The following is a 21949-nucleotide window of genomic DNA, read 5'->3' on the forward strand; positions in this document are numbered from 1 at the left end:
GCACCCCTCTCATTGGTCCCAGCCTTTCCTTCGTTGCCGTTCACTTTGCAGAAAGTTCGCTGCGAGTTCCTTTAGTGTCTGGGGATGTGGGGAGCCCGTGGCACCCAAATGTTGGGATGGGGTCGTGCACAAACCCTGAGGAGCTCTGATAAGGAGCCCTGCTGGGTGTGGTACGTGGTTTCGAAAAAACATACTTACAAGATGGGTTGCAATAGCTCCAAAGGTTTATTTGTCTGCTGTGAATTATCAGGTAAGTGACATGGGTGGCTTTCTGTAACCTGTATTGGCTGTGGCAAGGAGCAATTAAAGCGTGTATCTGTCCCCTTCCCCAAACCTACAGCAGGGCTCAACAGCAAATTCGGGTTTTCTGGTTGTTTTTTTTTCCCTTTAAACCTGCTGGGGTGGAGGTGACCCCAGGTGCCACGCACTGGGCTCTAGTAATTGCTTTTTTGAGGTCTTGCTGGTGGATGGGGATGGTGGGGCCCTGGGTGAGGTTTGGGGCCCTGGAAGAGGCTGGGGGCTGCCCACGGGTGGGCACAGGGTGAAACCACCCAGCATCCCGCTTCGTGGCAGGAAGATGCTTCATTCTGTCCCCGTGCTGGTGGTTAAATACTGCCAATGCTTCCTGTCCCCCCTTGCCTTCCCCAGGTCCCCATCCAAGAGGATAAAGCTGTCCCCCGCGGTGCCAGACGGGGAAAGGTGGCCGAGGCTAGACAGACCACAGTGATGGGGACAGGGAGGTGGCAGTCATGTGTCAGCAGTGAGCAAAGTTGTCCTCACTGGTGTCGCGGAGGTCCAGGCCCACGAGGCTGGGGGGCTGGAAGCAGGTGAGGTTGTTGTAGGTGTAAACAGGGACGTGGGAGTCATCCCCCTCGGCGACAGACTGGACAAAGCGTGGGACCACGCTGGGGTGCCGCAGGGCGAAATCCCGCAGCCCCTTCAGCGAGCAGTTGCAGTGCCAGTTGTTCCCCCCAAGCCAGAGCTGCTCCAGTGTGAAGGAAGGGCACAAGAATCCCACCGAGAAGGTCTCTAGGGAGTTGTTCCTCAGACTGAGGTAGCGCAGGTTGGCAAGCTGCGTGATGATGGCGTTGTCCAACGTCGCCAGCTGGTTATGGGAGAGGTCGAGCCAGAAGAGCCTGCGGAGCGGGCTGAAGGTGTCCTGAGAGATGTCCAGGATTTGGTTGAAGGAGAGGAAGAGGTACTCCAGGTTGCTCAAACCCACAAAGAGCTGGGGTGAGAGGTGGCTCAGCCTGTTGTGCTTCAGGTCGAGCTCCAGCAGCTCGTGCAGCTCTCTGAAGCTTTGGTCTTCGATGATGGAGATGGCGTTGTGCTGCAGGAAGAGCCGCCGCAGGCTGGTAAGGCTGGAGAACGTGTTGGCCCTGATCCTGCTCAGGCAGCTGTGCTCCAGGTGGAGGCTGTGCAGCTTGGTGACTCCCTCAAACACGTATTCGGGCAGAGTCTTGATGCAGTTGGCAGACAAGTGCATCACCGCCACGTTGTACAGCCCGAGGAAGGCCCCAGCCTTGATGTCCTGCAGCTGGTTGTTGTTGAGGCTGAGGACCTCCAGTTGACCCAACCCATCGAAAGTCCTTTCTGCCAAGCTCCAGATCCTGTTGTGTCCCAGCTGCAGCTCCTCCAGGAACTGGAGGTCTTTGAAAGTCCTGGGCCTCAGGTTGGTGATGGAGTTGGTGGACAAGCGTAGGACGTGCAGGCTCAGGAGACCCAGAAACGTGTCCTCATACAGTGAGGTGAGGCGGTTGTGGGAGAGATCCAGCCACCGGAGGGACTTCATGCCCATGAACGCGCGGGGTGCGATGGCATTGATCTGGTTGTTGTTCAAGTAGAGCTTTTGCAGCTTCTGCAACTTGACGAAGATGTTGATCTTGATGCCCTTGAGCGCATTCCCACTGAGGTCCAGCTCCTTCAGCTCTGTAAGGCTACAGAAGAGCTGGTGCTGGAGGTAGGGGAGCTTGTTCCCAGCCAGGATCAGCTCCCTCAGGTTGGGCAAGTCATGGAAAACCTTGTCAGGCAGGACCACCAGCGAGTTCCAGCCCAGGTTCAGGTACCACAGATTGGAGAGCCCCGCAAACAGCCCTTCTTCCACCTTGCTGAAGAAATTGTTGTTGAGGCTGAGGGACACGAGGTTCTGGGTGTGCAGGAAGGTGTGGGGTGCCAGGTACTTGAGGCGGTTGCGCTCCAGGTGGAGGTGGTAGAGGCTGCGCAGGCCATGGAAGGCGTGCTGCTCCACTGCGGCCAGCTGGCTGCTCTGCAGGTCCAGGAAGTCCAACCCCGAGAGGTTCCTGAAGGCTGCGGCTGGCAGCTGGGTGAAGTTGTTGCCATCCAGCCAGAGGGCTTTGGCGTTGGTGGGGATGTCCTCGGGGAGCTGCGTCAGGTTGCGGCCGCTGCAGAAGACGTTGAGCTCCTCGCTGTAGTCATCCAAGCTGCAGGCACAGGGGTTGGGGCAGCGCAGGGGCTCTGTGGCTGGGGGCTCCTTGGGGACGTCCCCGTCCTGAGGCTGGGATGCAGCAGCCAACAGCAGGACCAAGGGAAGCAGGAGGGGGACCCTGCCTGCTGCAGAGCACAGAGGAAAGGAAGACTGTAAGCGGGCATGGGGAGGTGAGCTTGGAACAGCGTCCCCAGAGGACAACACATGGTGACCATCTTGGTCATCATGGGACGCACAGCTGTGCCACCATGGCCTGAAGCATGTCACCCCCAGCACTGAAGGGCAAGGATGCTCATTGCCACTGGTTTCCCACTGGAGACGGTAGCCACTGGTGTCCTCCAGCCCAGGGGCCGGCTTGTCCCAGCCCCTGTGTGTGCACTGCTGCGCCCCGTGTCCCCTGTGCCCTCTTGGAGATTTGTCCTTATGCCACAGCAGTAGCTTCTTCCTTCCCCAGGAAAGGCCAGCAGCAGCATTCCTTGTTCCCTTGCCTAATTCCTCCCCAAATTAGCAGAGAACCCAGAGCTATTCGTTACAGTGCCTCAGAAGGCACAGGAGCTCCCCAACTGACCTCTTAGCCACAGAAAGAGAGGAAAAAACTGACCGGCAGCCGCATTGCAAAGTCCCGGGGGGGGGCTGGCTGTCCCCCTGCGCCCCTCGCCCTGCCCGGCTCTCTCTGCCTTACCTCTGTCTGCGCTCATGGTGGCGGGCGGCTCCGTGCGCGCTCCCGGCCCCGCGCAGGGATGGAGCAACCACCTTGACGGCCGTCCAGCGCCAGCCGCCGGCCTTAACCCTGCAGCTGCTGGGCTCGGCTGCGATCAGTGTGAGCGTGGACAGGCTCCGGGCTTCTTCCCCAGCTCCGTGCCAGCCTTTCTCCCAGCCTTGGGGGTGCGAGGAGATAATCTGCAGGAGAGCTGAGCTGTGGAGCGCAGGTTATGTGCTGGGACTTGGTGCTGGGGGCGATGTTACTGCTGGAAGTGGGGTTTGGGTGAGCAGTGAGGACAGACAGATGGATTGTCCCACGGTTGTGTCCCTGAATGGTGACAAGCCCGGTGCCCTGCTGAGGATGCATACGGAGTGAGTGTGGTACCAAACTCATCTCCTTGTGCCTCAGAGTGGCTGTGCCAGGGTGATGGGAACAAAAAGGGGCAGTCACCCTGGGCTGTTCCAGCAGCTGAGGCACTGCTGTGAGATACCAGGAGCGTGGGGGCAGGCAGAAGGGCTCACTCTCACCTAAACGTGAGGGTTTTCATGCTGGGGGCTTCCCATCAACCTCTCTTTCCCACAGAGGTGGAAGATGCTCCAATGTGAACTTTTCTTCCTTTCACAGTCCCGGTTTGCACCCGCACTGCTCAAACTCCTCAGCTCTGTGTGGCACAGTTTGCCCAGAGCCCAGCAGATCCCACAGGTGCTGCACTCTCTGGCAAGAGCTGCCTGACAACTCCCCAAATCTCCAGGAAAGCTTTGACCCCATCCTGTGTCCCGGATCATTTCCCCACCCCCCTGTGTCCAATGTGGCTTCTGAAGAATTTTTTTATCAGTTTCCAGGAAAAAAAAAGGCAAAAAGGTCACTGATGCCCAAGGTGGAGTTGCCCCATTGGCTCTCTGGGGTCAGATGAACAAGTGGAAAAGCTTCTGTGCGCCCTTCCTGACTCCTCTACAAACCCGTTCCTCCTGGAGGATGCACCAGGATGGGACTGGCAATGCTTGTGGTTGGGATTCCAACTGCCCAGCCTGGGAACTGGCATCAACAGCACTGAGGATTTTCCTTACCCCGTCCCAGTCCCCAGGGAATGAGGAGGGGATGGTGATGTTCCATGGCCATGTTGGTGGAGAGGCTCAGTTCCCCACATCCTCTCCGTCTCCATGGATCACAGCCCGTCCTCCCTTGACTCGCAGGGGAATTCTCAGGTCTTCCTTCTTGAATTTTGGCAGAAGTTTCAATCAATAGAAAACACAGGCACATGCCTATGGAAACAAGTGTCAACAAGGGCGAGGAGGGGATGCCAGCAGTTCTTTGATCCACGCAATCGAATGCTGCAGCTCAGCTCAATAAGAAATGTTTTCCTAGTTTCTTTTTGGCTTGGAGCAGTGCTCTCCTCCCCCTCTATTTTAATCTTCTATTCTGGGAAATTATAGATCCAAAGGCAGAAATGGGGCGACGGAGAGCAGCGCACCCAGCACGGGTGCTAAGCACATATTGACACAGTGCGTAATCAATGGGGAGCTGCAAAGAGCTGAACCAGCACGGCCCCATCGCCAAAAAATGTGAAGAGAGAGAGCTGCAGGTGGGTAAAGCTGTGTGCTAAAAGCCTCTCTTGTGGAAACAGCGAGCAGGCTGCTAAGGGGAAGCAGCAGCCCTTCTCCCAGGCCCTGTGAAGCTGCCGTCTCCCATTGCACTCCATGATGTCTGGGACCCCAGGAGCGGAGCAGTGCAGCGTCACCGCAGCCCTTGTGGCTCTCAGTGTGCCCAGCCAGGACCAAAGTCTACACCGTTGCTATGGAAAAGGCTGTAATGGTATTAAAGGAGAGAGCGAAACCATCCAAAAAAGCCGTTTGGAGCCCATGCTTCTCAACACGGCTTCCCCTGCTCAGCTCGGCTCGGGGTCCGGGCTGGGATGTGGGTGTGTGCATCCCTCCCGGGGGCAGCGGTGGCACCGTGATGGTGACACAGCCGCACAGCAGGCGCAGCGTGACCGTCACCTTCCTCGTGCCATCCTGTGACTCCTGCCTGCCTCACCCCGGCCCCATTCCCAGAGAATGAGTGTGACACCAGCCGGGCGAGGCGTCCCTCGCTCCGTTCCCAGCAGCTCTGAGGAGAGGAGCCGACGCGGGGCTGGATGCTTCCGACGCTGTGCTGTGTGCGGGGCAGGGAGCGGCAGGTGCCGCGGCAGCTCAGCGCCCCGTCCCAGCCCCGGCGGCCACCGCCATACAGGAGCGGGCCGGGTCCTCCCGCCGGCAGGGGGCGGACTGCCGTCTCCACCTCCACCCGGAAGCTGCCGCATCCGTTGCTATGGAGACGGGGCGAGGCGACCAGGCCTAGCCCGACGAGAGGAGGCCCCGTTTGGCCCCAGGAGGCCTGATGCCCTCCCAGAGCGCCCCGCAGAGCGTGGGGATGCTGGGCTGAGGGCCCCACAGCCCTACATTCTGTTCCCTAGGCCTGCAGCAGCACGGCATACATGAATTCAGCCCTGCAGCAGGTGTTTGTGCAGGGCGATGGCCACGATGCCTCCCGCCCTCCTCCAGGGAACAGTGAGGAGCGGGGCTTTGCCTCCAGCACCAAAACCCCTTTGCCTGTGCAGGAAGCCTGGCAGGCTGGTAGCAAAGTCAGTGCTGCACTAAGCCTGGCTGGAGCCACGTGGGGCAGTGCTGGTGCGAGCTGCAAGCTGTGAGCATTGCTGGCGGTTCTGTAGGCTCCAGGACTTCGCCCAGGTTCCTTTTGAGCTCTTTGCACATTTGGAGCTGCTTGCAAAGGGTGGCTTGCTGACGACAGCCACCACGTCATCTGCATGCCTTGGCCATGAAAAAGCAAGAGGAAAGGAAGGCTCGGCGCGAAGCTGGCCCTTTGTGGGGTTTATGAAACATAAATTTGGTGTTTACGTGGTTTTTCTTTCTTCCTCTTTGGTTGCAATGACCAACTAGCAAGCCCTTCCTGCCTGCCCGCTTTGCTGTTTGTGCTGTGAGCTGGGACGTTTGCTCTGAATGCACAAACCACGGGAGCAGCAGCTGCTGCGTCTGCCGGGTGCCAATGCAGCACCCTGCATGAAGGGTTTGCTCCAAGCCAGGCCTTTGAGGCACTGCAGTTCCATAAATAACACTGTGTGTGCCCATTAGCCTTGTACTGCCACGGTGAGCATCGTGAAGACCAGCAGGTGAAGCAGGTGCCCCTTGGGAGCCAGTGTTGGCCATGGCCACCTATCTGCACCAGGGACACGTGGCTCTGCTCCTCTCCCCTCCGTGCTGCAGCACCTGCTGCAGGCTTCCAAGCACCCCAGCGCTGTGGGCGTTGTGTGAATTTGGCTTTCTGCTCAGCTGTGGGTGTGAAGAAACTGTGAATTCTCCTCAGCGCTTTCATTACCTTAATAAAATCACTTTGGGGCTATTAAGTTCTTTTGCAGAAAAATAAGATGTAACTGCATCTTTCATTAGCATCTCCTTCCCCCGAGCCCCAAAAGAAGCTCTGCTGCTGGATTGTACATCTGTAGTTTGTTGTGAAATTCACATCTAGGTGCTTGCAGGCCTTTGGGCTAGATGCTGCTGGTGGGGAGCTGGAGAATGGTGCTCAGCACAGTGCTTGTGTCAGCCCAGGCCCTCTTCCTCGGTTACAGTCTGAGCTTAGCTATAAGAAGCTCCTCAGAGCTCTGGTCTTTTTGAACATTGCATCATCAACGCTTTTCTTAAGAGAGAAATTCTTACCTAAACTCACCTGCCCTACGGAAGTAGCAGAGATAATCAGCCTCAAATAAGATAAAAGCCAGCATTTGTTTTACCCCGTGACAGCCATTCACCGAGGTTTTCCAGCGTTATCCTCTGCTCCTTGGCACTCTGTGGCCCTCGCTCCTATGGCAGAGGCTCTGTTCAAGCACTTGTAGCCCTGTGCATGCTTGGGACTCATCCTGGTCATTCTGGAAGATGGCCAGTTGGATTCAGTGACGCTGCATGGGCCGGCACAGTCCAGATTTAGCTGCCTGCGCTCATCAGAGTTCAGTGGGCCTCTAACTGTGAGTGAACATTGACAAACGAGCTGGGACAAATTCCTCTGAGGCTGCAGCAAGTCAAAGTTCAGCCGTGGCTGTGAGGGAAGCAGCTCCTGCTTGGAGAGCTGCTAGCAACTCTCAGCATAGAGAACTTCTCCCTGTCTCATTCTCAGCACACAACTGGCTTTTGTAGCAGTGTCTTGCAGTGTGTGTTTTGCTTTAGAATTCACATTTTTCCACATTGCATCCCTGATGCTAAGTGATACATTGGGGAAGGTCTTCCCTGTTACTGGCTGTAGCTTGGTCAGAGCTGAAAGATCCCTTTGGAGAGCACATTGGCCTTTCATATCTGTATTGCTGTCCTTTCTAAATGGCATGGGAGATACAAGCACTGTAGAGATCAGTGAAAAAAGTGCAGGGAAGCAAGCTGATAACTGTCCCGGAGCAGAGGGTCGGATTAAAGGCTTGAACTGTGAGATTGAAATCCAGATTTGAAATTCTGTCAGGCTCCCCACAGTAGAGACAGAGGCCGTTCCTTCAGCATGGTTCTGGGTTTGGAACAGCATTTCCTCACTGGCAGCATTGCTTCACTAGGAGTGTATGCTAAGCTTCTTGTTGGAATTTCTGCTCTGTGCAGTGTCATTTCTTTCCCTCCAGCAGCTCCTGAGGTGGCTGCAGTACTTGGCTCCACCTCAAAATCGAGGTGGACAGCTTACCCTCTAGCAACCAAAGTTGATAGCAACACTGCTTGTGGTTTCCTTAGAGAGGAAAGTTGCTGCCACAGAGATCCCTAGGTCCTGCCTTCACTCTCAGTTGCTCTAGTACAGTGCAAAGATCCCAGCCAGCGAGCACTGAGCCTCACACACATGGATTTTGGAAGTGCTGCAGATAAGGAGAATGTAAATGCTCTGAGGGAGCAAGCACAGCATCTTGCTAACAAAAATGTGAGTATATGAAGGTTTGCAGCCTTGTCATTGAACCAGTGCTCTGCAAATCCCACGAGGGAAATGGCAAGAGGAAAAACCCCAGTGCAATCTGTTAAAGCTCTGAAAGCTGCATTTCCTCTCTGGGTATCCTCCACTCTTCCCTTCCATCAGCACGGTGATGGGAGAGGAGAGCTCTGCTCACTGACACTGGCTGTCAGAGCTGCTTTGTGTCTCTAGGTGCAGCTGCAGGATAGGAATGAGAGGCTCCATGCGGGGTTTGGAGACGTGCAGGAGAGGATGATGAGGCTGGCTGGCTCCAAACCAGATTTGTCACCCAGAACGGTCTTCAGTGAAGAGGAAAAACTGAAGGTAAAACAGATTCCTGGAGACTCAGAGAGAACTGAGCTGTGAAGCCCTGCGAGCCCAGATCAGCAGTGGAAAATCTCATGAGAAATGTTGGGACCTCCCCTCAACGTGTTCCCAAAATCTAGGCTTTTCCATTTGCTCCTTGTAAATGTGTAGGCTGGAACAAGCTAGGACTGAGTGTGATCCCACCAGCTTCACACACCTTCAGAGGGAGATGCAGGGCTGGCCCTGCTGCACACAGCTGTGGGAGCCCCATCCCTGGAGGTGCCCCATGGATGGAGCCCTGGGCTGGTGGGGGGGCAGCCAGCACATGGCAGGGGTTGGAACTGGATGGGCTTTGAGGTCCCTTCCAACCCAACTGTGCTGTGATTCTATGGCCTCCTCCTTCTGGAATAGACAAGACCTTGAGGCTGATTCTCTTCAGCTTTTCCTCTTTGGGGGTTCTGTCTTTGCCTTTCTGTTGGTGTGTCTGAGGGGCAGCGTGCTTCAGAGCCCAAAAAGCTGGGAGCTGATTGCGGTTCCTCTTCCCACTATTGCTCAGGTAACAGGGGCAGCTGCTGGTCATAGAATCATGGAATTATAGAATCATCCAGGTTGGAATTGAGGTCGCCAAGTCCAACCCCAACCTGTCCCACCATGCCCACTGACCACGTCCCTCAGTGCCATATCCCCACACCTCTTGAACACCACCATGGATGGTGACTCTACCACCTCCCTGGGCAGCCTGTGCCAATCCCCACCACTCTTTTCCTTCTCAGAAGAAATCTTTTCTAACGCCCAACCTGATCCTTTCAAGACCTCTGCCTCTGAGCTCTGATTCCCTGGTGCAGCCAGCTGAAAATCTTTACTGGCCTCAGAACGGTCCGTGGACTTTTTATACTGTCCTTTCTCTCTCCTAGATTTCCAAAGAACTCGTTGATCTCCAAATTGAGACAAACAAAATGAAGGAGCAGTATGAAACAGAGAAATTTGAACTGAAAAATATGGTATGTGAAAGATTTCAGCTCTGCCAGATATCATTATACAGGATGCACATTTGTTGCATACCCATGTTTGCTTGCTAGGCATATTCTCTTTTCTTTATCTAGAGCAGAGGATTTCCCCTGTTTCCCCAGATACTACGAAATTCATGTGAAACTCATCTCCCTTGGTGCTAGAACACCGAGTCTGGCCAAATAAATACCATGTAATTACTGCTGGTCTCTGCCACAGCCTAATTCTTTTGCCCTCCCCCCCCTCCCCTGCAGATCCTGGCCCTGGAGAGCCGTGTGCTGGAACTGGAGCTCCGCAGCGAGAAAGTCAGCGAGGAACGTGATGCCTTACGGGATCACCTGCTCACTCTGGAGACCAGCAGGAGGGAGCTGGCAGACGAATACATCATTCTGAAGAGTAATTACCTGGCGCTAGGCAAAGAACTCGACCAGGAGGTGAGATGGCATTTGGTTTTCTCCACTCCATAACACAATGATCTGACCTATGGACAACCTGGCTGTCTTTGGGTTGTTTATCCAAGCCGGGATCAGTCCTGCACCCACACTGACCTGCGTGTGACTGCGCTTTTCTGCCATCAGGCTCCCTGTTTCACGCTGTCCCAGCTCCCCACCCCTAGCAATGCAAAAGAAGAGGTCATTGCAGGTCTGCTCTGAGTGCACGTTTCAGATCCCTCGGACTGCCAGCACGCTTTGTTTCCCTTTTTTCTGCATGGCTTGCACAGGCTGCATGGGAACGCATTTGTAGTCTCTCTCACTTCATTTGGTGGCGGGAAGGGGCCTCGAAGTTTTTGAAGTTGACAAGTTTATAAAAATATGAAATACAAGCACGTTTCTGCTTCTCCCTTAAAACACAGCGAATCTTCTGGTGACTGTTAAATTAGTGATGATTAAGTGAAGTATTTTGGATCTCGGATCTGTGCATTTCTTTGGCAAGAATAGCTACGTTAATAGGCCTTCCTCTCTTCCCTCCCCCTCCCACTTCTTCTCTTTGAATTGGGTCGGATGACTGACACGCTCCTGCCTCCCACCCCAGCAGATATTTCAGCTGGTGCAGCCAAATGACCTAGTTTACTGTGCTGGCCTCGTGCTGACCTGTGATGGGAAGATGTGGGGCATGCTAGTTTAGAATCGTAGAATCTTAGAATATTCTGAAGTGGAAGGAGCCTGCAAGGGTCATTGGCTCCACACAGCTCTAAGCAGTGTTGGAATGCAACATCATCCTACAAGCAACAAAGCTCCACCCGGAGCATTAGTCCTTGTCTGTCCCTTCTCTCTTCATGATGAGCATCTATCTGCAGAACTCAAGTAGAGGGGGGGTATGCGAGACCGTCCTATTCCAAATAAATCACTTAATGACTTGTGAAGTTATCCCTGTTCGTATGGACATGGCAGTGAGTGGGGTATGTGCTCCCAGCCTGTAAAGTGAAAAGCCAATTGAACATGAATTGAACATGAAAACCCAATTGAACACCTTGCAGCAGGGATGCGTGCAGAGCACACACACATGCTGCCATTTGTCTCCCAGAAGCTGAGGAGTGAAAACTTCCCACGAGGAGGCAAACTTGACTGCTCTCAGGGTGAGAGCCCCCCACTGCAGCCCTTGTCCTGGGGAGCACGAGGCAGTGTGTGCAGCTGACTGTCAGCACTCTGCTGAGACAACTACAGCGTTCAGCCATCTCAGTGGCTTCTTGTCCCCAAAGGGGTGCAGTACGTTAGTCAAAAATTGGATGTTCAGGTTGCTGACATTTCAGAGTGATGGCTTTAACAGGTTAGAAGTAATCATACACTGTTTTCACGTGGAACGTTTCAAGGGGAGAAAAGCACATGGATTAAGTGACGTGCCTGGGTAGCGCCCTGAAGAAGCAGCGGAGCAAGGAGCAGAAGCCAAGGGTGAAACCCTGGGTTTTAATCGGTAGGGTGAGGATTTTGCCCCGGTGTTTTGGCTCTGGCTGTTGAATATCCCTGCCTGAAGCGAAAGAGGCTCCAACTTGGCAGGCAGGAGCTTGTCGTGGCATGGGCCTCTCGCTCATTATTTTCCCAGTGTGGACTTTCCCAAAGGAAATGGCAAAAGCAGCCTGCGGTTCTGCCCCCTCCCCTTCCCCAGAGCCCTTCGCGGGAGACAATGAACCTTTTACACATTCCCAATTACAAGTGCTACTTGTGACCTTGCCAATATGTTGTCATGGCTGCTTGGCGCAGAAGCGGCTCCGCGGGCTCATTCATGGTCCCTTGTAGGGAACAGTTAGAGTCTCTGAATTGTTGCCACCCCATTGTACGCCTTGATTCACAAATCGCCCTGTGTCTGTCCCCGCCGAGGAGAGCGGCCGCGCTGCCCTTTCCTGTCCCTGGGGAAGTGCCTTCCAGAAGATGCCAGTCCGACACTTTGTGCCTGTTTTCTAACGCGCTGTAAATTCTTCCTTTTCAACACTCTGACCTTTTCTCAACTCCCTATTTCCTCCTCCTCTTTTGTTCAGGGGCTCGCACAGGCCGCAGCGGTGCTACAAAGCGAGGCCGGCGCAGGGAACCCAAATGCGCACCAGTTCCATGCGGGGTTTTCCCTGGAGCGGGGCCAGGATTTAGGGTACATAGGAGGCACAGAAGCCCGTCCTCAAACCTGGGACTGCCTCCCTTTTTTTTTTTTTCTTTTTTTTCTTTTCCTGGCCAAAAAACCTGTTCTGGTGTGCTGATGTGACCCCCTCTGATCAAATTGTCGGGGCTGACAGCTGCAGATGGATGGATTTCGGTTGGGGAACGAGCCGCCTGTCTCTGCGTAGCTGTCAGTTTTCACAGCTGTATATCTCACCTCTTTGTCAGCCTCTTTTCTCCTCTCCTCTCTCCCTCAGCCCACCCTGTGCTATCTTTTGATAAGCTATTCTCTACATGGATGACTCAGATGACCTCTGCCTCCCATCCTCTCGATTCACTGCCATGGTAACAATTACTCAAGCTTGTCCCCAGTCATAAACCCCATCAAAGCTTTGTTATCTACATAGAAACCCTCCCGTGAGACATGAATTCCCTCAGTGTTCCTTCCAGATCACCTGTAACAGAGCTTTTCTCATTCAGATACTCTTTATCTTTTGGAAATGTGTCACTTCACACCAGCAACTGCTTTGAATCTCACTGCCTACACGGTGCTGTGGGCTGTCTGCTTCTGGAGGTATGCATTCAAACAAAACTGGAATTAGCTGAGTGGCATCAGCCGAGATGGATGGATATTTGGCCATTCTCCCTTACATTATGTAGTCCAGCACTGTTCAGAACCATTGTTTGGGAAAAGACTCGTCTAAATGTTGGGAAGCTGTGTGGGGAGTACAGAATTGGGGTGAGGAGGGAGGCTGGAAGGCAGGATGGAGAGGTGCTGGAGGAGCAGTGCCCAGGGCTGGGCCTGATTCCTATGTGAGAGTGAGATGGGCAGGGGAGTAAGGTTACACAAGGGTAACCCTGCAGGCTTTGCCTTCTGCCTGACGGTGATGCCCTGCATTTCCATGAGAATTAGAAAACCACTGATATCGTTGGATGTATGAGAGAGAACTAAAACTAAAGCTTGCTTTCAGGAGGGGATGCAAGCGCCGGCTCTGTGTACACAGCAAGAGCAGTGAGTGTGTGCTGAACAAACAGCGTGCAGAGCTGGAGAGGCAGCATTTCAGGAGCTCTGTCCTTCTTGTTTGGCCTGGCAGGTCTTAAAGAATGAAGAGCTCAGCCTAGAGCTGCTCAGCCTGACCAATGCAAGGAGCACAGAGAGCAACCACCACCACTCCCGTGCCTTGGCCACCGAGCCCACTGCTGAGCCAGGCAGAATAACGATGCATCGTCCCCCTGCTCAGAAGGTGAAGGTAAGGGCCTCTCTGCCCTTCTCCCAGTCTGAGCTCTTTGGAGAACAGGGGTCCGACATGTACCTGCTTCTGTCTCTTCCAAAAACAGCCAGAAGACGTGGCTGCCCCTGAACATGAGTGGCAAAACCTGGGAAGAAATGTGAGTGTGGGTCCTTGGGAAGCAGAGGGGGATTTACTCCGAGCGGCTGGTATTTGGGTTCTGTGGGTGAGCTGATGCCTGGATTTAGTTTATTTGCCTTAAGCTGTGAAGCTGAGACCAGAATAACTCCAGCTCCTGTGCAGCAAAAGCTGAGAGAGGGCAGCTGCCCACTGGGGAACAGAGGCAGGAGTTTAACAACCAACAAGTGCAGGAAAGACTTGCTTATTGTCAATACTTGAAAAGATGGAGGTGGTAAAGCACCCAAAAATGGAGCACAGAGCTATTTCCTGCTTCATTTCCATCCTCAGCCCAGTGACACCAGCTTGAGCTCCACCAGCAGCTCCTGATAGGATCCTGATTGTCAGGATCAGCATCTCATTTAGGAGAGCATATCCAAACATCATTCCACCAGGTGCTGCAGAGCACTGCCAGCCAATCCTGCCATTTCCCTGTGTTTCTCTACCAGCAGGATTTGGGCTGGCTGGAGGCTCTCCTCACTTTTTCTCTCTTCAAGAATCCTTCTGTTTCTGTCATCTCTCCTTCTCATCTTCCCATTCGCTTGTCCCTCAGTTGCTTGGAAACCAGGATCACATAAAAGAGGAGATTGAAAAACTGAAGCAAACCTACGATTCACAGCAGCAGAAGCTGGAAGAGAAAGTGTGAGTGTTTGGGAGCACACATGTCCTTCCCTTCTTGGACACTGATGGAGCCCATTGCAGCTGAATGTGATCCCTACAAAGAGGAGCGGAAGCAGCCTCCCTTTGGTGTGTTCACTCTTAGAAGTGAGGGCTGGAAGCAAAAGCTGATGTTTGCAATGATCTGAAGAGGGTTGAATGTCTCCTTAAGAGTCTGTTTAGATCCCTGACTGACTCGTGCACCCTTGAAAACCCACTTTCAGTGACACATGTGGCAATGTGTGGCAGCATGGAGAGCCTCAGCCATACCCCCCAGCAGTCAGCAGGCTGCAGTGGGCCCTGAGTCCCCACAGAGGCTGTCCCAGTAGGGAGTTGGCCAAACCAAAGCCTCATGCCAGGCAGGACATGTATCTTTGGTTGTGAGAGCTCTGCAGCCTCTGCTCAGCACTCAGCTGGTGGTGTCCAGCAACAGCTGCTGAAAGGTTTCTGTCATTACCTGCGATTTCCTTCTCAAAGCTGGCAGTACTTGGCCTAAGAAGATGTTTGGGGTCTGCAAAAAAATGTGCTTTCCTCCTCTGTGCCCAGGATCGCAATGGGGAAGGAGCTGCAGAAGGCGAAGAAAGCAGTCCATGACCCCCAGCAGAAGCTGGCAGAGCAATCAGCAGTAAGGCGAGCTCCCTCCCACCCTCTCCTGTGGTTCAGATGGGTGCAAAGCGCAGAAGCGAGGGCTGGCAGTGTGGTGGGTGGCCTTGCATCGAGGTGCTCCAACTGTCCAGGGAGTTTGTGGCACTGAGGTGCTTCTCCCTGCATGGTTTCCTTCTTCAGGTGTGCAGTGCATGTGGTGGGATGTGCTGCTTGCTTGGGGTGGGAGGAACTGTTATTTTTGAAAGGGTTGAAGTCACTTGCGGGGGATTGCAAACGACAAAAGGTAGCAGAGGAATATGGACTATAAACATTTTGAGAAATATTCTGTACAAAAAGCCCTTCCCAACATCTCTGCTCGGGGGAAACAGAATATCTGAGAATGAAGCCCCCATTTCTTTTCCAGCTCTGTAGTTCCCCTTGCCCAGGCGGAGGGTGAGGGCAGCAGTGTGTGCTTGCTGTGCCTAGGTGCTGCTCGCCTCTCAGAGCCAACTCCAGGAGGTGGAGGCAGAGAACTCCCAGCTGCAGCTGAAGCTAAAGGAGCTGAGCGAGGAGTACCGCTGCCGGCTCACGCAGTACATCAGGGACGTGGCGGTGGGTACCCCCAGGCCTGAAGGAGGCTGCATCCTTCTTGCAGGCTGCTGCTGTTCCCCTCCTCGCTGGGCTTAGGGAGACGGTGGCTGTTCTTGAAGCTGCAACATCTCCCCAGCCCTTGCTGGGATGCTTGGCTGAGTCCTTGGCATGGCCTGGAGAGGAGGTGCCAGCCCCCTCCTGGCGCAGATTTCCTGTATGGCTACATTGAACCATCAGCAAGTTTCTGCTGGGACTTTCTTTCTTGGTCAGATTACTTGGATTGAAAGATCCTCTTATTTACTATGGCTGCCTTCCAGTTGGCTTCCAGTCCCCATTGCCCTGACAACTCCCCTCAGCAGGCCAGGCGATGCCACTGCTGCTTTGTTGCCGCCTCGCTTTGCTGCCTCCACGGTGCCCCTGCTGCTGTCCGCAGCGGAAGCTCTGCCAGCCCCGTGGTCGGCACAGAGCCATGTAATGCGAGTGCCTGGGACCTGCTCTGGGAACAAGAGCCTTTGGTAGAGTAAGGCCCACAGAGCACGGTGAGACCCAGAAGAGAGCAGGCGTTTCTGGCAGGTTCAGGCATGGAGACCTGCTTGCATTCAGCAGGGAATGGGAAGAAATATTTTTTTTACCTCCATAGTTGTTGGCAATTGTATTGGAAATGCTAAGTCACAGCCTGAGCCAGTGATTGAGCACCTGGAGGGAAGGCAGGGCCAACCCAGGGGAGCTCAGGTGCATGCAATGAACCAGGAGGCTGGAGCCAGGACCCACCCCTTCCCAGCCCTCATTAAGAGTTGGCAGCAGAGGTGAGGGGATCTGCCTACTTGATGCCTTCCGAAGCTAAGCAGTTTTTCTTCCTTTGTTTCTTTGTCCACAGCTGCTGTATTTGGGCTTGTTCTCATTTGCTGTAGTCTAGAACTGTGCTCCTCTGCCACTATTGCTTTCCATCACATTATAACATCACAGCAGTAATTGCTGTCCTGGAAAGTTAGCAGCGAAGAACGTGGTGGGATGATAGATCAGGAGACCGAGCAGAGCGATGTTTACTATGGAAAACAGTTTAACTTGTATCAGGGTGTCTCATAGGGAGTGGGGCATGGTGGAAAGAATGCAAGATCAGAGATGGTGCTGATTGCGTTCCATCAATGGGTCATTAATACAGGGACACTGAACAGTGCACCTCTGCCTTGAAGGGGTGGGGTGGAAGTTCTTTTAAGCAAATTAACGTCTCTTTAAAATTAGAAGGTATGTGCTATCCTGAGTGCTGTTATCACAAATATTCCTGGAACTTCCATTAGGGGGGTGGGTTACTTGCCTCTAGGGAATGACTTGCCTTCTCCATTTTCTCTTCTGTATGTTTAAAGGAGTACATGGATGGCAAACCCAGCACCCGAAGCGGGCCTAGCAAGGCCCCAGCTGAGCTTGCAGACATGAAGCGCTTTGTGGACAACATGCTGAAGGACATCAGAGCTTCCTACAAGGCTCGGGAGGAGCAGCTGGCTGGAGCAGCACGCAGCTACAAGAAGCGCATGAAAAACTTGGCTAAGAAGCATGAGAACCTGCTGATTGCATACAGGTAGGGTTAAACCTGGGCTCCCTCTGTCTCTTCAGGTCATCACTGAGGACAAGGTGGAGGTGCCCCACAGCACCAGGCCCCTTGCTGCAAGGAAGGCAAGCAGGGCTCTTAGGTGCACAGAGGTATGGAGGGCATGTTTGTCCCCATGCTCTTGACAAGGCAAGAGAAATATGTCTGCAGCTGCACACCACAGTGCTTGGGCACACCAGAGCTGCTTGTTACACAGGTTCCTCCTGTGCCAAATTTAGGGTGAGAAACTGAATCTCCGTTGAATGGTGTGGAAATGCAGGAGTTATTTGTGGTACCTCTGCTTCCCAACCCTTCCTGCAAGTGCTATCAGCTCTACTCCAAAGCTCTCAGCAGCTTGGGCTGTGGGAAGCATAAAAGCCACAAATAGCTGTATAGGATGAGCTCCCCTCAGAAGTGCTCCCAGGAATACTGCACGTGCTGCTGCTGGGCTCTGCCACTCACCCTTTGCAGCTGGCCTGGCTAAGTTAGCAGGACCCAATGGTACCTCCTGCAGCTGCAGCAGCAACCCTCAGTGCTTTACTTCACCAAAGCTACCAGAGACTAATGCCTCTGCCACGTTGGTACAGTGTGCAGCGAGAGAAGATCCGCTCCCTGGGCAGCAGCGAGATGGATTCCGGCCCTGCTGAGCTCCACTTTGCCATCACAGACCCAGAGCTGCTGACAAACACAACCCAGGAGCTGAACCGGCTGCGGGAGAGCAAAGCCAACCTGGAGCTGCAGTTACACGAATTGCAGAAGGTATTGCTGGGCTGCTGGCTTACTGCAGCAGTGCAGCTGGGTTGGGAAGATCACACGAGCAATACATAGAGCAACGGAATTGGTCTCTCCTCCCCAGGGGTTTGCTGTGTGTCTGTGGCACAGGCAATGGCAGTGCTTGCTCAGTTCGGGATGTCCAAGCAGGACCAACACACAGAGAAGCACCCTATTAGCTCTGCAGCCTGCCACTGATTCTGTCTGGGCAGAGTGAGGTCTTCCTTGAGTTGTGTGAGATACATTGATTTAAATATGAGCAGAATGGAAGGCTCCTTAAGACTCTCCTACACATCCCTTCCTTGGCAGAGCACTGGGAGTTGCTGGGGTGCTAGGATACTTTTATCACTTTGAAGGCAGTGGGAAGGACTGTGGTGAGATTGCAGTGGTTTCATGCTTACAGAAATATTTTTCCTTTGCCTTCAGAAAAGACTGAAAGAAACCTCTGGTTTTCAGCTGTCTCCTGACCAGTAAGTCGTCATCTTTTCCTGGGATAAATTGTAACTCTGAATTCTCCTTGTTGTATGGATTGAGGAGTACTTTGGTTGTTTTTTCTTTTTTTTTTTTTTTTTTTTCTCCACTTTTTTTGCATTACTTGAAGACAGTAATAAACAGGGAGAGGGAGAGCTGATAGGAACTCTTCTGAGAAGAAAAGCCAGCTGTCGTCTCAGCGCAGCATTTCCTGTGGTGAAATGAGTTGGTCATTTGGGCTTTGATCCAAGAAAGCTCTTAAGCACATGTTTGATTTAATCATGTTTTCAGTCCCACTGATCTCTTTAGAAGCTGGAGTTAAGCTGAGTGCGTTGGTGGCCCACAACCTGAGAAAGGCCAGTGAAACAACACCAGCCTGGAATGGCCTTGTTTCTTCTCCCTCCCAACACAGAAGCTGGGCAGGAGCACTCAGGTAGCCCTGTGCTGGCATTACCCTGTCTTGCTGACAGGCTGTTTTTGGGCTCATTTTGATCAGTCTCTTCCCCCTGCTTCGTTCTTCTATTGAAATTCTACCAGCTGTAGCCATGCAGAGGTAGAATGAAACGTCAGAAAAATCTGAGCTGGGATTTTTTTGCTTTTTAAAATGTGGTGGCCTAGAGAACATGCCAGGTATTTCATTAACCGGATTCTGACACAGAAGAGCTGGCCAATGCCTGAGCCATTGGGCTCCACAGGAGTGCCTTGGAGAAGAACTTGAGCCTTACAGACTCTGCCGTGTCTTCCACACTGAAAAGATGTTACTAATCCTTGAACAGATGTGCTAATTTAGACAGATGCAGGAGCAAGACAGAGAAGTGCTAGCGCACGGTGATGTATCTTGTTAAGGTTTTTGTAGCTGTAGTTTTTACCCTCGAGGTCACCTTGCTGCTCTCAGCAGAGACACGAAGCCTGGTGTCACCACAGCACTGCAGCTGTGACTACAGCTGGGTTTCTCGTCCTTATCAGTGCGGGTTCCCTGTTTGTTGTTCTCTTAACTTCTGCTCCCGTGAAACTTCAGCCATGCTTTTCGTGTGCCTGGCCTGAGTTGCAGCCACCAGAGGGAACTCGCACGGCTGCAGCGGAGCCGCTCTGCAGGCTGCAGTGCTCGAACACAATGCATTCCTCAGTTCATACAACCAAAATTCCCTGAGCATCAGATGTGACCTGTGTTTTGCTTATTCAGACTGGGACAGAATAGGAAGAACTTTCCCACGGCTGGGCTGCACAGACAGCTCACCTATCGCACTCAGCGCTCCGAGCGAGCGGCTCTATGCTCACAGACATGAAAAGCGCCAGCGTTTGGCATTGATCATACCCAGCTCTCTATTTCCATAAAGTTCAGCCTTGCAGTGTCAGGTTAATGACTCTTTCTGCTTGGTGTCCTCTGATGTATGAGTGTTGATGTGAGCTTGGAACAAATCCAGCCATCCCAGTGGGAATCCCAGGTTGGCAGAAGGGCTGTGACTCTCATGCCTGGGCACGGGGACAGCACTGCGTGCCCTGAAGAGGTTGGGGGCATCAGGATAGGAAAGGTTCCAAGCTCTGTGCTTTATGCTCTGATGGACTTGAGTGCATCCAGCCCCCAAACAGAGCGGTGTCACTTGTATGTGGGCTGGTTTGAATGCCTGTGCACGATCACAGTCTTCTCTCTCCTAGGAAGCGGGATGAAGAGGGCTGGGCAGAGGTCAGGAAGCAGCTCCAGGAGTTCACACACACCACCCAGGTAAAGGTCTGGAACAGCCTATCTGACACAAGTCTAGCATTGACTCCCATGCTGAGGGCACGGTGCTCCAGGTGGGCCCTTCCCTGGCCAAAGCTTTGGCTGTGAGCACCGAGTGACTGTGCTCGGTGACCAGTGGTGTACGCAGGGTTTGCTGCTGAAAGGAGTAGACCAGCCTTTACAGCTGCACGTTGCTGGTATCTCTCCATCTCTTGTTTCAGATCAAATATTGAGGTAGCTGTGAAACAAGTTCTCAACCTTGGTTCAAGTTATAGAAATCTGGTTGGAGTGTGATTATTCTGGTCTGGTTCCCTCTGGGTGCGAAGACATTTGCGCTGCAGGCAGGAATGTTGTGCCTTGGAGTTCTTTCCATCCACAACATTGTCCTGCAGCAACCGTGAAACTGGGGGGGGTGTGAGAGGGCTTAGCAGAAATGGGGTTTGCTGTCCAGCAGCAATAGGGCTGCTGGGGAGAAAGAGGGGTGCTGACAAAACAGTGCCTTGTGGGACAACTGGGGAAAGGCTTTGGAAACAGAATGGAGGCTCTGGTGGGTAAATTGTAGATGATTGAACCAGGGTACTGCATTACTGGTATGTCCCAGTTACCTTGTCTGTATGGCCGAAGGCCAGGAGGAAAGCTGGGCCACTGTCACCAGGCTTCTTTCTCTGAGCACGTTGGTCTCCTGGCTGCCTCTGCAGCTTCATTCCAGGTGGTGCCAGAGCCAAAGTGCTTGGTCCCACCTGGCAGAGCGGGGCTGAGCACCTTCATTCTCATCTCACTGAGCTCCCTCCTTTCTCCATGCTTTCCTTGCCACTACAGGAGGATCTGGAGAAGGAGAGGAGTCAGCTGCTGACACGGGCAATTGTGGCAGAGGAACAGGTGTTGGAGCTGCAGGATTACATAGAGAAGCACCTAGCAAGGTGAGATAGTAGGATCCCACTTTCCAGAGGTTCTCTGCCAGAGGTTTGTGACTGCCTAAGACATGGTGGTGCCCACTGCTGTGTCAGTGCCCAACCTCACCGCTACGTTCCCTCGGCACTGCTCAGTGCAGCTGTTGTCATACATGTTGTTGTGTGGACAGCTGGCACCATTCCCTGTTCTGTATCAGAAGGCACATCTGCTGTCCTGCCATGCATCTCCCTTCCATCAGCATTAACCCATCCTTTGGAGGTGGCGAAGGGAGGGTTGCCTAAAATCCAAAGCCTTCCTCATGGGCTCATTGTGCCCCGCAGCAGGCAGAACAGCTGCTGGGGCACGGAAGGGTGAGAACAACTAGAGCACATCTGTTGGAGCAGTGTCCACCTCTGTGCCAGGCACAAGGCAGCAGTCACTGGGAGCTTCACTCATGCTCGTGGGCTGGTTGCTGGTTCTAGCACATGGCAGAGGTGATGAACAGCTCTTCCCAAGGGAAAGGACAGAGTTTTCTGCCTGTTGGGGCTGAGATACCAACGTGGCTCAGCACCTGTGCTGGCTGGCAAGTAATACTTGACGACACATTGTTCTGAGCATGCAGCAAAGACAGGGTGAAGCAGGCACTTCAATTGATCACCTCCATGAGTGAACTGCTAGCAGGGCCAGGACCATGATGGGAATCACTGTTGTCTCCCTCTTGCAGGTACAGGCAGGAGGTGCTGTGGGTGAGGAAGCTCGCCGGTGGTGAGGAGCCACGTGCATGCAGTGCTGGGGCAGCTGATGCTCACTCACTGCCCAGATCAAGGAGGGCCATCAGCCGTGAGCTCTAGCTCTGCCCTGCAACTCCAGGAAGCAGCACAGTTGTAAGGAAAAAACAGAGTTTAAAAGAAAAGGACTTTCTGTCCTGAGACTGGCCGAGGCAAGCATCGTTCCCTGGCCAAGGCATCGTTCCCTGGCCAAGAGCTGGGATGCACAATGCAGGGAACCATATGGGTGTCCTCAGTGTCAAATTAACTGTACTGAAATGGAACAGACGGTGGTGCTGTGTTTGTCCTCTGACCACTCTGCTGTGGCAGTTCTTCCCTGAGCACACTGTGACTGGGACACAGGGCCACCCTTGGGCAACTGTTTGCTGTGTGATTGCAGTGACAAGTTCCTGCTCCTGCCCTCAAGGATGCTGCAGTGCTTTTCCTAGGTCAGACCTGGAGCGAGGTGCTCTTGGTTTAAGGGCTGGCTCTGCT

General features: G+C 53.4%; 2 protein-coding genes across 2 annotated transcripts; one reads left to right on the forward strand and one right to left on the reverse strand.

The window, feature by feature from the left end:
* Positions 1–754: 754 nt before the first annotated feature.
* Positions 755–3144, reverse strand: IGFALS (insulin like growth factor binding protein acid labile subunit; the record flags this gene model as incomplete). The annotated part of the gene is made up of 2 exons (XM_079542820.1): positions 755–2571; positions 3129–3144. 2 exons carry the CDS (start codon positions 3142–3144, stop codon positions 755–757), a joined length of 1833 nt encoding a protein of 610 aa, XP_079398946.1.
* A 4862-nt stretch (positions 3145–8006) lies between these two features.
* Positions 8007–21538, forward strand: CCDC78 (coiled-coil domain containing 78; the record flags this gene model as incomplete). The annotated part of the gene is made up of 15 exons (XM_079542863.1): positions 8007–8084; positions 8304–8435; positions 9332–9418; positions 9680–9859; positions 13105–13260; positions 13349–13399; positions 13970–14058; positions 14620–14698; positions 15145–15270; positions 16614–16825; positions 17422–17593; positions 18032–18075; positions 19733–19799; positions 20616–20716; positions 21412–21538. The coding sequence occupies 15 exons, from the start codon at positions 8007–8009 to the stop codon at positions 21536–21538; spliced, it is 1701 nt and encodes a 566-aa protein (XP_079398989.1).
* Between the last annotated feature and the right edge of the window lie 411 nt (positions 21539–21949).

The sequence above is a fragment of the Tetrao urogallus genome (genome assembly GCF_951394365.1).
Source record: "Tetrao urogallus genome assembly, chromosome: 15".
Classification (NCBI taxonomy): Eukaryota; Metazoa; Chordata; class Aves; order Galliformes; family Phasianidae; genus Tetrao; species Tetrao urogallus.